Below are 15,914 nucleotides of genomic sequence, written 5' to 3'. Positions count from 1 at the left end.
CCGCCTTATTTCCAAGCCCTGGCAGCCCAGTGAGCATAGCACGCTTCTTTGTGGAAAGCCATCCAGTTCTTCCTTTGCCCAGCAATCCAAATGTACTTGAGAATAATTCAGCCCGTGGCCATGGAGTTTCTGAATTCATGACATAATTAGCTCATGAGAGCTGTTGCCATTGACAGCACCAGAGCTGTTGAACAATGGTGGAGTATTTGGGCAAATACTGCAGGAGGCCTTAGGTGAAGCATTGCACAAACTGTTTTGCAGTAATCAGTGGACTGGATCTATTCGATATCAAGCTGCTGTGGAGCACTATATAAATTTCTCCAACTTACAATGAATGCCTCCCACCACAGTGGAACAGGAGATGTAATAACACAAAAGATGAAGGGTGTCACAGTGGCACAGCTGATAGAGCTGCTGCCTCACAGCTCCAGTGAACTGTGTTCAGTCATGACATCTTGCGCTGCCTGTGTGGAGTTTTCCCATTCCCCCCTGAATTGTGTGGGTTTCTCCCGGGTGTTCCAGTTTCCTTCCGCATCCCACAGATGTTCGGGTAGGCAGGTTAATTGGCCACTGTAAATTGCCACTAGTGACCCAATGAAACCGGATTGAACCCAGATCTCTGGTGCTGTGAGTCAGTGACTCTACCAGCTATGCTGCTGTGCCACCAATTCCAAAGATGTGCAGGTTGGTAGCTTACTTGGCCATGGTAAACTGCCCCCAGTGTGTAGGGGTGAGTGGTAGAATCTGGAGGGAGTGGATGAGAATGGAGGGAGAATAGCTCACAGGGAAAATAAGTGGGGAAATGGGATTGCTCTACTGAACTGGCACTGACTTGAAGAGCCAAATGGTCTCCTTCCCTGTCATAGGAAATGTGGAACCAGGTTGCAGGAAAAACTTTTAAGAAACAAAATAGCTCCACCTGTTTGTTCACTTCAGACAGGACAAGACCTAAAACTTATCATTTCACGTTATAAAATCAGTTTGGGTGCTGAACCAATGCAGTAAATAATCGTGCCTCGTACTTTCTGCTTGTCCTGGCTCAGAGCATCACGAAGCACGTCCCTATCCAGCAGGCACCCCTCCAGGTACCGAACTTGTTCCTGGAGCTCCGAGAGCCTTTGCTCTGCCCTGGTGGAGCGCTGCACCGCAGCTTGGTGTAGGTCCACTTGCTTCTCCAGCTGCTCCGTTAGCTTGCGGGCATTCTCTTCCAGCTGTGATGCAGCCTGACAAAGACAATAAAAGCACAATTAAAGCCCACCGTCGCTCTTCTATACTTATGAGGCTTCACGTGGCAAGTGAGGTAACCAATAGAACAACGCAATCAACCTTTATATTAGAGCAATTTTATATGCATTTCTTAGTGCTCAGTGAGCTTGTTGTTCCCCTTCACTTTTATTCAGCATTGAATTCCCCCAAATGATGGTGACAGTGCAAAATTCATCTACAGTTTCAATCTTCTTGCTCAAAAATTCAACAGTTTTATTTACTCACAATACTACTGGGTTTCATTATGCTACTTAAAGGTCTAACACTCAAACTACATTCTTTGATCTCACTGGAATTTCTGTCCTCCTATGATCTCAAATATCACTTTTACACAAGTGCCTTAACTGCTTTGGAGATCAAGATCACGATTACTCTTGAAATATCAAAAAATCACTTTTGTAACCACAGGCCTTTCAGTGCAACTTTATATAAACTGAAGATCATCCCAGGCTGCTGCTGCTGATCTCTGCCACATCTCATAGATTGCAGCTCATAGCTAGATTATAAAAGTCACCCAGATGCCATATTTAAGGAGAGGAGACATCATCTGCTTTTCCTTCAGCCCACGGAAGCTAGGAAACCGAGCATAGGCATCTACCTACATCTCCCAACATGCAGGCAATCATAGACTCCACTAAAGTCCTTATGGAGACCTCCTTGGCAATGTACTCCCAGGAGCACCTGGCTCTAATGCTGGGGTATCTTGGTGGATCCTGTGCACAAAGAACATGTCTCTTGCAGGCACTGTTCTTCACCAGCCAGACCAGGTTCCTTTCAACTCCTGGCAATACTATCTCACATTCCACTGCCACACCCACCAATGCAGTATCCATTCTGTCATTTGCAACACTTCCCAGTAGCTGGAAGAGTGCGGTTTGTGGTTTGATCCCTTAAGAGCTGACTACAGAGATTGCAGCTGCTGGGCCACATGCTGAGAACAATGAGAACTTGCAACACATCAACAGGGAATGGTGGGCTGTAACCAACAAGGTCAGTTTCAGTGCAATGATACACAGCAAAACCCAAGCACGCCATCCTAATGCAAAAAGTAGTACAATGTGGAACAACTTCCTCCACTCCCTGATTTACCTCCCCACTTTTCTTAATGCCCTTAACTAGTAAAAATCTATCAGTCTCAGAATTGAACATTTCAATCAAATCCCAGCATCCACAGCAATTTTGTGATTGTGGTGGTGAGGGAGTAACATTGAGGGTAAAGGACGGCTTCAGTTACCACGATGCTTTTGTGTGAGAAAGTATTTCCTGATTTTTCTTCCATATTCCCTGGTGGTCTGGTCAAGTCAGTGTCCCGTGTATAAATGGTTTGTAGAAGATTGCAGCCCCTCTTTAAGTACTTGAAGGGGCTGATGCTCAAGCTTTGGCTGCACTTTAGCTCACTCGTCTGATCTTTGAGAACCTGCTGTGGAGACAGGTGAGCCAATTGTGGGATGTTCTCTTCCTGGGCCTGGCCAAGGTGGCCATTCACAGGTCCAAGCAATGGTCCATCAAGGGTCTGTCTGTCCCAACTACCTGCCCCTCTCGCAAGCTTATATTTGTGCCTGAGTGCCCCTGGATGTTATGTTTAAGCCTTCGGCAAACAATGGACACAGCAGGACTGCATTGTGGACACAGAGGACAACATTTTACCTTTTGCTTTTCTCTGCTGATTTTGCTAAAGTTAATTTGGAATCAAAAACACATAAAAGGGGGCTTGGGATAAAAGACCAAAATAAATTGAATAAGATAAAGAAAGAATAACAAAATGGGTTTGAAAGAAACAGAAATACAAGCAAATTTACACAATTTCTCCTAATTTAACTCTAAGCCCAGCATTATTGGCATGAAGCTGTATTGCATCCCACTACGGCCAGTACATCCTTCCTGAGCTGCTCAGGGTGAACTGAATACTGCAGTTGTCAAATGCTGGAGTCACAGAGCACATCGGTAAAAAGAAAAGCCAGGTTAATGTTTCAGATGTGTGCTCACCATGAGACTGAAGGCTGCTGGATGAACTGATATTTTAGAAATAAAGAACAAAATTGAAAACACTTAATACACTAACTCCCTCTGCTTGGTGTATCTGTGGATTCCCTCCTGGCCTTGCAATGTGTTGTCTCCACTTCTCCAGCAACTTTCAGCCTGCAGTTCTGAGGAATGGTACACATCCACAAAATTAGCTTCCCCGCTTCACTTATGAATGTGTTGTTATTTTCAACGTTACTGCTTTGGTTTAGGGGTTGCAAAATTGCAGTTTTTCCTTTATTTATAAACTTTGCTGTGGAATGTTTTAATGGTTTTTATGAGCACTTAACTTATGCACAGACTGGCTAAAGTGCTGACCTGAGCAGATAACAATCCACATCTGGGACACTCCTACTTGCAAAGTACTGAATAAACAATTTCAGCCCTCTCCAAACATTACATCATTGTCACAAAATAATGTGGAATTTGTTTTCCTTTTAGTGAACCACCCTCAAGGCTTCTGATGCCAGGCAAGCAGTAAAGATTTTTCAGATGATAATCTGAAAAATAACCTCCAGCACAAGCTGAGACAGCAGGAGATACAGCAGCTTTCACTAGCTCATTTGTTTGGTCATTTTTGTGGTAGCCGGTGCTCCTGGATTGATGTTGTATGAGCCCAACTGTGGAAAGGTTTAATGGCTGGAGCCACGGGAGCATGTATCAGGATATCCACTATCTAATCTCAGGGGGAACGGCTTCATGGATTCACTGTATCTGTGGGAAGAAAGAACCCACAGGGTGACTCACAAGTGGAACTGCTAGTCTTGGGTGAAATATAAAACACAAAATGCTGCAAACATTCAGCAGGTCAGGCAGCATCCGTGGAAATAGAAACTGAGTTAACATCAAAGACCCTTCATCGGGTCCCTTCAAAGGCTGATTGAACGCCTGACTCCCACTGTGCACTGTTAATGCACAGTGTCATATGAAGCAAACTGTAATGACATCCCTCCAAAGATTGGCGCCAGACATTAGCCATGCAACACCTACCCCAGACATAATAAAACATGCTGGTGTTTATCAGGGGCTGATATCAGATTGTAGATTCTTGGGCAATTTGAGGAGATCAATCCATTTACAAGCTCCCAGCTTCATTTGTATCTGTTCTCGACCTAAAGGAATTTTATGGCGGGGGAGGGTGAGTATGTAGGAAATTAGAAGAGTCTACGTAGTTTACAGCAAAAGGGATATAGTCACTTAAGGTGTGGCCACATAGACAGTCATAAATCTATTCAAAATCAATAAATACTCTTCAAATATTATGGTGCCTTTCCAAGTCATCTGTGAAGTGATGGGCAAAACAAGGCAATGAACAGAATGGGTTAGCAAGTGGACCTGGCTTTGGCTATTTGAGTAATTGCCCTTTATGGCTTCAGTGCAGCACCAGTTTTGATGGTAAGTTGCAGCTTAAGTTTGTGGCTGATTGTGATATGGTATGAATTCAAAAGATTGATGCAGGTTCCCAAAAGCATCTGTGGAAGTAAAGGGTCTTTTGAAAATCCCTTGGAAAGTCCCACAGATGCTGCTTGACCTGCTGAGTTCCTCCAGCAGTTTGTTTTTTGAATTCAAATGGTTGTCTCACTGTAATGTACATGACAGTTGACAATGTGTTAATAGGTATAGTGGCAGACATCAGTGATGAAATTCACCATCACTTCCAGTGCCCCAGCACAGCTTTTGGCCATGTGGTGAGTACAGTGTTAGAAGATCAAGACCTCAAACTCAGCAGAAAGTTCATGGTCTGTTAGGACCAGTGATCCCTGCCCTCTTGTGTCCTTCTGAGACATGAACTACCTACAGATAGTCATTAAAACCACTGGAGAGGTACCACCAATGGTGTCTCCACGAAATTTTCCAAATCCACCTGTAGGACAAGTGAACTGATGTCAGTGTGTTCTCCCGGGCCAAACCCCCAGCATTGGGAATGTAATGTACAAGCCCTCCCCAGGTTACACAACCCCAACTTGTGGACACCCCACACATACGAATGAGCATTTGGGAGCGCAGTGGAATGGATGGGGATGGATTTACTGGCTGCTGCGGGACTGCAGGCATCTTCTGTCGGGTGGGAATGGGTACTTTCCACGTGCCTTCTCTCCCCACCACACTCCCCTGAGCCACAACAATCAGGGGCTGCGTATAGCCAAGCCAAGAGCGCTGAGCAGACTCGCTCACTCACTGAGTCAGTGAGGTTGGCTGGTGGCCGCTCTTCCCGTGCCTGCTCGCTCTCCCGTCACAGCTGTTTCTGTGATCCTCTCCCACACATTGTTTCTGCTCATTTCCAACTTTCTGCTCATTTCCTACTTACAAACAGTTCAGGTTACGAATAGTTTTCAGGAACTGGGGGACTGCCTGTACACTCGTGTCGAAGGCCATGACATGAACACTCTCAACCTCCCAAAAACAGGCACTTTATTCTGTGCTCTATATTGTGATGAGAGGTTACCAGGTAAACAGAGGGAAAAGTTCTAGGATGTTCTCAAAGCCTCTTTGAAAAAGTGTAATATCCACGCAGACTCTTGGGAATCCCCTGCCCATGATCACTCAAAGTAAAGAATGAACATCCAGGATGGCACTGAACCCAGAGTTCATTCGTCAGGAGCACGTAGAAGCACAGTGTGAATGATAGCCACAGTGCACCACCTCACAACCTACCCACCTGCCCATCCTGTCAGCCACCTTCAGCCCCACCTATGGCAGAGTCGCCTCAGAACCTACACAACTGGAGTGGAAGGATGCCATCCTCAATCCCAATGGACTGCCTGAGAAGAAGAAGTTGGTGTGATCAGCTGCTTTGCCACTTGTATATTTTGGCCATCCAACCAGTATTAGGCATGATGAAGCTGAGAGCCACTTGGCTGTTGATAATGAGTGTCCATATTGTTAGTTCACTGATGCCCAGTGATGATAGACAGTTACAATAAAGAATCAAAGGCAGGTGTTAATACAGTGCCTTTGGCAAACTCAGGACTCTACAGCTGAGGAAGCACTTTTGATGGTTTTGCAACTAGATTAGTCACACAAAAGGCTGGAGGAACTCAGCGGGTCAGGCAGCATCTATGGAAGGAAATGGACAGTAAACATTTCAGGTCAAGCCCCTTCAAAATGAAAGATGTGCATGTCATGCAGTGTTAATTGATTGACAAACAACATTCCTGAAAAAGGAGACTCAAGAGACTGCAGATGCTGGAATCTGGAGCAACACTCAAGATGCTGGAGGAACTCAGCGAGTCAGGCAGCATCCATGGAGGGAAATAGACAGTCAACATTTCAGGTCGAGACCCTTCATCTGGATTGTTTCAGTCCTAGTCCAGATGAAGGGTCTTGACCCGAAATGTCGACTGTCCATTTCTCAACATAGATGCTGCTTGACCCATTGAGTTCTTCCAGCATCTTGTGTGTTGCTCAACATTTAGAAAATGCTGGAAATACTCAGCTGGTAAGGCAGCATCTGTGGAAAGAACAGAGTTAACAGTTCAGGTCAATGACCTTTCGTCAGCATTCTGCAGCATTCCTGAATATTTCCAGCATCTGCAGTTTTGTATTTGAAACATTTTTTCTCTATGTCCATTGGGACTGGTGTGAAGATAAATGGAAAGCAGCATCATGCATTGTTGTGGAGACTTTGACAGAGAATAACTCAAGATTGAGAGAGATAGAGAGAGTGACAAAGAAAGAAATATTACACAGAAATCGATAGCAGAAGGATGAACCCCAGAGCATAGGGGTCAGAAGTGTTAAACCAAAGCCAGGTCAACTGACGTTGTTGAGAAGTGTTTTTAACGGTGGAAAGAGAATTAGAAAGACAGAAACAAAGCCCTTAGAAATGTTCCAAAGCAACTGAAATCAATGGTGGCAACAGTGAAAAGAGGGAAGAGATGTAAAGAGGCCCTGAACTAGAGGATGAACAGGGTGGGGGGGAAGAGGGACCTCTGGGAAAGATTAAAATGGGAGTGGGCAGTCAAAACTATATTTAAAAGCAATGTTAATCCTCAGCTGCAAGTGTAATATATACAGAGCCAACTGTATAACAATACAAACACCATTTTCAAAATTTTGAAGTAAAATTTCTAAGCCCACATTCAAAGCATGTTAAAAATATTCTACAGAGGTCTCCTAACTATAATATCCACTGAAAGCAAAATTATCCCCAGGTGAAGTACAGTTAGCACATTGACTGACTATTGTTCTAACACTTGAAGCAACATGGTGGTGATAGAAACCATAGAAAAACTACAGCACAGAAAACAGGCCATTCGGCCCTTCTAGTCTGTGCCAAAACATTATTCGGCTAGTCCCATTTACCTGCCCCCAGCCCATACCCCTCCAGACCTCTCTCGTCCATGTATCTATCCAATTTACTCTTAAAAGTTAAGAGCGAGCCCGCATTTACCACATCAGATGGCAGCCCATTCCACACTCCCACCACTCTTTGAGTGAAGAAGTTCCCTCTAATGTTCCCCCTAAACCTTTCCCCTTTCACCCTAAAGCCATGTCCTCTCATACTTATCTCTCCTAATCTAGGTGGAAAGAGCCTACTTGCATTAACCCTGTCTATGCCCCTCATCATTTTATAAACCTCTATCATATCTCCCCTCATTCTTCTCCACTCCAAGGAATAAAGTCCTAACATGCTCAATCTTTCCTTGTAACTCAACTCCTGAAGACCCGGCAACATTCTTGTAAATCTCCTCTGCACTCTTTCAATTTTATTGACATCCTTCCTGTAGTTCGGCGACCAGAACTGCACACAATATTCTAAATTTGGTCTCACCGATGACTTATACAACCTCACCAAAACATTCCAACTCCTATACTCAATACTTTGATTTATAAATGCTAGGACGCCAAAAGCCTTTTTTACAACCCTGTTTACCTGTGACTCTACTTTCAAGGAATTATGTATCTGAACTCCCAGATCCCTTCGTTCCTCCGCACTCCTCAGTGCCCTACCATTTACTGATCTAAAGAAACAAACCTGTACTGCATTGGAAGAAAATGCTGCTTGTATCCAGCTGAAAATGAGCAAAAATGTACATAATTCTGGCAATTAAGGAACAATAATCCAAAGGCAAATGTAAGGGAGAACTATATCCAAAATATTTGCTGAGAGTAACTTTTAAAAATTCCAGCAGTGAAATATTATAGTCAGGAAATTATAAATGCAGGAGCTTTGACAACTTCACTTCCCTCAGTTTTTACACTTTTGACTGGTTCATAGACAAAGACAAGTGTTACTTGTAGTTGTACTGCTAGGTCTGTACTTAAAGGACAGGTTTGTAACACATTCTCTAGAACAGGTGAAACCCTAACAGTAAAAGAACACTGCTACCTAGTGGCTGAATCCCTCATTGCTTCCTCATTGGATCAACATTTGACAGACAGATTCAGTCCCCTCAACACTTACATTTACACAGAGACCTTCACAACTTCAACATCCTCCAATGATGTAGGAAATGTGGCAGCCAAATTGTGCACAGTGAGTTCCACAAGCAGCACATAGACGATAACCAGATTTTCTATTTCCAATTTTGATAGTAATGAAATAGTAAGCAAGACACTGGGGAGAATATCCAATGGTGAAGGCATCAGCTTGAACATATCATACAAAAGAGGGTACCTCTGTCAATGCAGCACTCCCTTAGCAGGATACTGAACCCACAATGTCTACTCTGGAGAAACACTGATTCATAACCTACCCTGACTGAATATTGATATAATATGGTGACTGTTGACAGGTACCTTTTCCTATACTGCCTGGTGCCAATCGCAGCTCACTGGCAGATCTTTTGCCTGAATTAAAATGATATGGACTAAATCCCCACTCCTGTGCTTGGGCACAAAATCCAGGCTGACTCTCCAGTGAAATATTGAGAGTGTTGTCCTCCAGAATCATCACCTGTTAAAGTGAACACACACCTTCTCTCTCAGGTGGATGTAAAACATGCCATGCCACAGTTTGAAGAGAAACAGAATAATTCCCCTTAGTACCCTGGCCAGTATTAATCCCTTAATTAACAACAAACAGATTATTTAGTATTCATCACACCCCCATTTGTGAGACACCATCAACACTCTCTCTGCAAAATTCTCCAAATCCACTGATAGGGTTGGCATCATCTCCCAGGCCCCAGTCATATGTCCAATACAAGACTCCTGAAAAATTTTATTCCAGGCTCTGACATGGGAAGATGTTACAGGTGGGCAGAGGAAAGGATTTAAATATGTTTGCAAAGCCTCCTTTAATAAATGCAACATCTCCACCGACTCATGGGAATCCCTGGCCCAATATCGCTCAAAATGGAGAAGGAGCATTAGAGGTGGGACTGAGAATCCTGAGTCTATGCCATGTGGAGCAGAGAAGCCCAGTGTAAAGGGCAGAAGGAGCGCACCATCTCCTAAACTATCTACCCATCTTTGCCTCATGTCACCTCTTGCTCAATCTGCGGAACAGTCTGCAATTCCCATATTGCCTCATCAGCCATTTTAAAACCCACTTCTCTCCTTACTGATGCCTACAGAGTTTGGTACCAAAGCAGGAAGTAGTGTTGGTGACCAAAGGGGAAGGGGCAATGGACAGAGGGGTATGGTGTCGCAGCAGTTGGTGCAGTTCTGCTCACAGCTCCAGGGACCCAGGTTCAATCCTGATTTTGGGCGCTGTACATCTTCTCCCCATGACTGTGTGGGTTTCCACTGGATGTCTCAGTTTCCTCCCACATCCCAAAGGTGTGCTGGTAGGTTAATTGGCCACTGTAAATTACCCCTTAGTCATTTAGGTTAAGTGGCAAAAAGAACCAAAAGGGAGGTGATGGACAGGTATGAGAGAGTACAGGGAAATAAACAGATTGAGAGGATGGGCTTGCTCTTCTGAGTGCTGGCATGGACTTGATAGGCCAAATGGCCCCTTCTATGTCATAATAACCAAGTAATTTCTGCACTGTTTCCACTTTTCCACCTGGCAACATTACTTACTTTAACTTAATGTTATTAAAGGGCACAGTTTCTAATTGAAGCAATGGTTAATGTCTGACAGCTGTCTCCTTTGCCCTCAAGGAGAGCTAATTACACACATTCTGTGAGATTCCTGCAGAACTGAGTTGGAGTGATAGGCATCAAAATTCCTATGTATGATGCTCCACCTTCCTGGGATATCAGGTGGGATAGAAAGGGCCAGGAATCCTTTACAATGAATATTCTTCACGTTCATTTTGTGGGAAATATATTTTAACACCTTGATCTGTCAATCTCCTAAATGCATACGAACAAAACCTGGCCCCACTACTCAACACAGCTAGTGTGCCTGGAGGTGGAAATAGCACTCACACACTGCTCCCGTCAAAGTCACAGCACCAACTGGGGAAGGCCCAAGTAAATTCTTGGAGCTGGAGTTGGAGGAGCTACTTTATGGATGACACTGAGATAGTGACAATACAGCAAAGGGCAATTTTACTCAAGGCATTAGACGATCCCCTTTGGATGGCCGTCAAGTACTGTTGCCAGGGAAATGCAAATCTGGTACATGGATGGGCCTGCCACTGGGCTTCTTCTCCCTACTCATAGGTCCCAGAATCTGCCAAGGGTCTGCCTTGCTGACCTTCCTGGAGACGCTGACCCAGGGGAACACTTAGACAACCTTCATCTGATGCAAGATTTCAAGTAAGGTTGAATTTCGAACAGCATAACTGGCAGTGACAGCAAGACAAAATCCTTTGGTAAAATCCTAAATCTTGGGGTAATTGCAGAATCTGTCACAACCTAGTTAGTTCACATTAAGCTCTCCCTGGGGAGAAAAGATCTGGAGTGGTTTTAAAAGATTACTAAACTGTAAGATTGGCTTTCTTTAATTATCCTACTAGAATGACTTGGTGTAGAGCTAATAGAGTGTAAGAAGAACAAAACCCAAAGCAGCAACATTTGCAGCAACATTTAGCTGCAAAGATGTTCTCCTCTCACTATTGTACCAGTACAGATTGACATTAGTACAAGGCAATTATAGGAGTGATATCAAAATTTATTCATACAGAGGAAGCCACTTTGTCTTTGTGTATCAACACATTATCACACATGATTTCATCACATTTCACGTGTTGAATCTCCACACCTACATTCTGTGCTTTGTATCCTTGGTTTATATGTCACAGAGGTGTGTACATGCTTCCCACTGGAATACAGTAACAGGGTATTTCAACAGCCCCTTGATCCTGTTCAATCAGTGGTAAAGCTTTAGAAGATCATAAATTTGGAATATCTTAAGAAGTACTTGGATGCTGCAATGGGATTTTTCCGTACAATGAATTAAGCTGGGCTGAAGTTCTTTGCTTGTCCATTAATATCTTGTGCTGACAACTCTCGAGCGTCATGCAATCTGTGTTTAAACCAAAGCATTACTGAACACTTGCTTTCAGTGCCCAAGGGTGATCCTGAGCTTCCAGTTACCTGTCACTTTAACTCCCCATCCCATTCCCACTCTAACCTCTCCATCCGTGACCTCCCACACTTATATAACAAAGCTCAACATAAGCCCAAGGAACAGCACTTCAATTTCCCATTTATAAGATAAGATACAAGATATTTATTTATTAGTCACATTGAAAAACACATAGTGAAATGCATCTTTTCGCATTACTGAGAATGTGCTGGGGGCAGCCCACAAGTGTCGCCACTCTTCCAGCGCCAACATAGTCTGCCCACAGCTCCCAACCTGTATGTCTTTGGAATGTGGGAGGAAACTGGAGCACCCAGAGGAAACCCACTTGCCACATTACAGCCCTCAGACTTAATACTGAATTCAACAATTTCAGATAACCAGCATTTCAAGTTTGTATCAGATCTGGGCACAACTGAAAAAAAATCATTGACCTGAAACATTAATTTTGTTTTTCTCTCCACAAATGCTGCCCGATTTGCTGAGTACTTCCAGCATTTTCTGTTTTTATTTCAGATTACCAGAATTTGCAATAGTTTATAACTGACAGTTCCAGTGCTGTTATTTTCTGTGTTTTTCTTTCTCCTTCCCCTGTTTTCATTTGTTTTCTGCTAATTATGCTTCCTTCAGACACATAAGCCTTCCCCACCCTCTCTCAGCCAGCACCACCATCACCTGTACCATTCGGTCTCTCCTGTCTCCACCCATCGCAGACATTCCCATTGTTCTTTCTGCCCTTCTCTGCAACGTAAAAAATATTCCATTTCTTAATTTTCCCCATTCTGATGAAAGGTCATCAACTGAAAACGTTAATTCTCTCCATCCACACATGCCAAGCCTGCAGAGTATTTCTGACATTCTGTTTTCAGATTAGACAAGAATACTAAATTTGAGACACTGATGTACTTGGAACCAAATGAGAAGAGGATAGAGTGGTAAACAAGATGTGATGTGAGTTATGTCAGGACTTTGGATGAGCACACATCCACTGAGGGTGGGAGGCTGACCAGGAGCAACACAGTGAAAGAAACAAACCAGGAGTCTGGTTTTCAGAGCAGATGGATCAAGGTAAGACAGTGATGGATGAGTTTACAGCACTGGGTTACTGCCATCAAACACTCAGCCGTACAACTTCACAGACACAAAGCCAGGCAATTTCTACCTTTAGTCACAACACAGCTTCCTTTCACATTTGTTAACCCTTTAATCATTCTCTGCAATGTACAGAAACTACTTACTTTCCTCTTAACTTCTTCACTATTGCAAATTTCACGGATTCTTTCGCAGATAGCTTCCTCGGTGGGCTGAACCATTATATTTGTTTTGCTGAGCAGAGATGCCAGCTGATGTTTGAATGCCTCTAAATGACCTTTAACTGCTTTGGCATCGGACACACTGGTCAGCAAACTTCCATCCAGATCCTTGCAACGTTGCTCCCACCTTCCTATCTCCAACTTCGAAGATTCACAAGCTCGCTGGGTTGCATCCAGCCTGTCCTGCAGGATCCTGTTTCCTCTTTCAACGTGCTGCCTGTCATTCCTGGTGTTGTCTAATTCCTGAGAGATTAAAAACAAAAACAAATATATTCATGGCTATGAGAAGTGGCTATAGCACACTAGGGTGGCATGATAGTGCTGCTGCCTCACAGTTCCATCAACCCAGATTCAATCCTGACCTCCAGTGCTACTGTGTGAAGGTTACGTATTCCCTGTGTCCACTTGGATTTCTTCCCACAACCCAAAGATGTGTTGATTGGTTGGTTAGTTGGTACTGGTATTGGTTTATTATTGTGACTTGTACTGAGGTATAGTGAAAAACTTGTGTTGCATACCATTGGTACAGATCAATTCATTACACGGTACATCGAGATAGTACAAGGTAAAAACAATAACAGAATACAGAGTAAAGTGTCACAACAACAGGGAAGTGCAGTGCAGGTAGACAATAAGGTGCAAGGTCATAACAAGGTAGACTGTGAGGTCAAGAGTCCATCTCATCATCTTTTTTTTTTGAAATGTCACAACTACATATTTTCTGTGTAGTTGTTTATTGATTCTTTTCTTTTTCAATCTTTTTATTAGTTTCCAAATTAATACAGATTAATATATAACATCGATGTTTGTACATGTAATACAAAGAGATCAGGAGAACAATCATGGCATAGATAATCATAAAGAATAGTAAAATATAAAAAAAACTGTAGATCCCATGATCTCTTAGCAAATGAATATAATATAAAAGAAAGGAAAGAAAAAGATTTATTGAATATGTAAAAGAAAGGAAAAAAAATCCCCAAATCAATATGAAAAATTATAAACAATATATCAAATCAAACTGAAAAAAAAATTTAAAAAAAGGAAAAAAAGGACTGGACTGAAATTTCTCAATAGAAACAGAGCAATATTATGTCATCAACTCCATACCTCTAAATTGGAATGTTATTGAAAAGGGATCTATATCATGTGAAAATATTGAATAAATGGACTCTAAATATCTTCAAATTTAAAGTGAAGGATCAACAGTACCACTACTAACTTTTTCCAAGTTTAAACATGATATAGTTTGAGAGAACCACTGAAAAGTAGTAGGGGAGTATTGGATCCTTCCATTTAAGCAAAATGGGTCATTTGGCCATTAATGTAACAAAGGCAATCATACTGTAAGCGGAAGCAGATAAATGGCCAGACTCTATCCTTGGTAATCTAAAAATTGCAGTGATAGGGTGAGGTTGTAAATCGATATTCAATACAGTTGAGATAATGTTAAAAATGTCTTTCCAATATTTTTCCAGAAGAGGACAGGACCAAAACATATGTGTCAGAGAAACCACATTCGATTTACATCTGTCACATACAGGACTTATATGGTGATAAAAACGGGCTAGCTTATCTTTTGACATATGGGTCTTATGAACTACCTTAAACTGTATCAAAGTGTATCTGGCACACATTGAAGATGTATTAACTAAATGAAGAATTTTCATCCACATCTCCGTAGGTAAAGATGTCTGGAGTTCACTTTCCCATTCATTCTTAATTTTATCCAGTGATTCTGGACATATTTTCATAATTAAATCATAAATTATTGCTATCAAGCCCTTCTGATAAGGATTAAGACCTAAAATTTTTTTCCGTAATTTCAGTTTTATATGGTGTCAGAAAAGAGGGTACAGTAGCTTTTAAAAAATTTCTAATCTGCAAATATCGAAAAAAGTGTGATCTAGACAAATTGTATTTGTTAGACAGTTGTTCAAAAGGTGAAAAACAGTTATCAATGAATAAATCACAAAAACATACCATTCCCTTCCTTTTCCATACAGAAAGAGCTGAGTCAACTCTGGATGGTTGAAAGAAAAAATTAGATTGAATGGGACTTCACAAGTTAAATTTATTCAATCCAAAAAATTTATGAAATTGAAACCATATTCGTATTGTATGTTTAACAATTGGGTTAGTCATATGTTTACTTAATTTGGTAAGTGCAAAAGGGAGTGAAGCTCCTAAAATAGAAACCAATGAAAATCCAAGTACTGATTGATGCTCAAGGTGTACCCATTTGGGACATTGAATTACATCTAAATCTTGTATCCAAAAAATTAAATATCTGATATTAATTGCCCAATAATATAATCTAAAGTTAGGCAGGGCCATACCACATCCTTTTTTAGTTTTTGTAAATATTTCTTACTTAACCTTGGGTTTTTATTCTGCCAAATATATGAAAGAATTTTAGAATCAATAGTGTCAAAAAAAGATTTCAGGACGATAGTTGGAATCACTTGAAATAAATATAAAAATTTTGGTAAAATATTCATCTTAACTGCATTAATTCGGCCTACCAATGATAACAACAGTGGAGACCATTTAGTAAATAATTGTTTAACATGCTCAATTAAAGGCAATAAATTAACTTTAAATAAGTCCTTATGTTTCTTGGTAATTTTAACACCTAAATACATAAAATAGTCAGTTACTAATCTAAAGGTAATTGCCTGTAAATTGGGGTTTGCATATTTAATGGAAGAAGTTCACTCTTATTAAGATTTAATCTATAGCTAGAAAAAACACTAAACTGATCTAGTAGTGATAGTACTGTGCGGATAGATTCCTCCGGATTAGAAATATAAAGTAACAGGTCATCTGCGTAAAGAGATATCTTATGAATCTTCTGTCCACGAGTAATGCCACATATATTTGAAGAG

General features: G+C 41.8%; 1 protein-coding gene across 1 annotated transcript in view; it reads right to left on the bottom strand.

Annotated features, from left to right (window-relative positions):
• The window catches only part of ccdc170 (coiled-coil domain containing 170), a 65,275-nt gene that overhangs the window by 13,343 nt on the left and 36,018 nt on the right, over positions 1-15,914 (bottom strand). Inside the window, exons 8-9 of the mRNA XM_052012280.1 lie at positions 12,952-13,269; positions 1,023-1,223 (exon numbers count right to left, since the gene is read on the bottom strand). Coding sequence (XP_051868240.1) covers positions 1,023-1,223; positions 12,952-13,269 — 519 coding nt within the window. The remainder of the gene's footprint in view (positions 1-1,022; positions 1,224-12,951; positions 13,270-15,914) is intronic.

The sequence above is a fragment of the Pristis pectinata genome, chromosome 3, assembly GCF_009764475.1.
Source record: "Pristis pectinata isolate sPriPec2 chromosome 3, sPriPec2.1.pri, whole genome shotgun sequence".
In the NCBI taxonomy this organism is placed as follows: domain Eukaryota; kingdom Metazoa; phylum Chordata; class Chondrichthyes; order Rhinopristiformes; family Pristidae; genus Pristis; species Pristis pectinata.
This window is presented reverse-complemented; position numbering and strand designations above follow the sequence as displayed.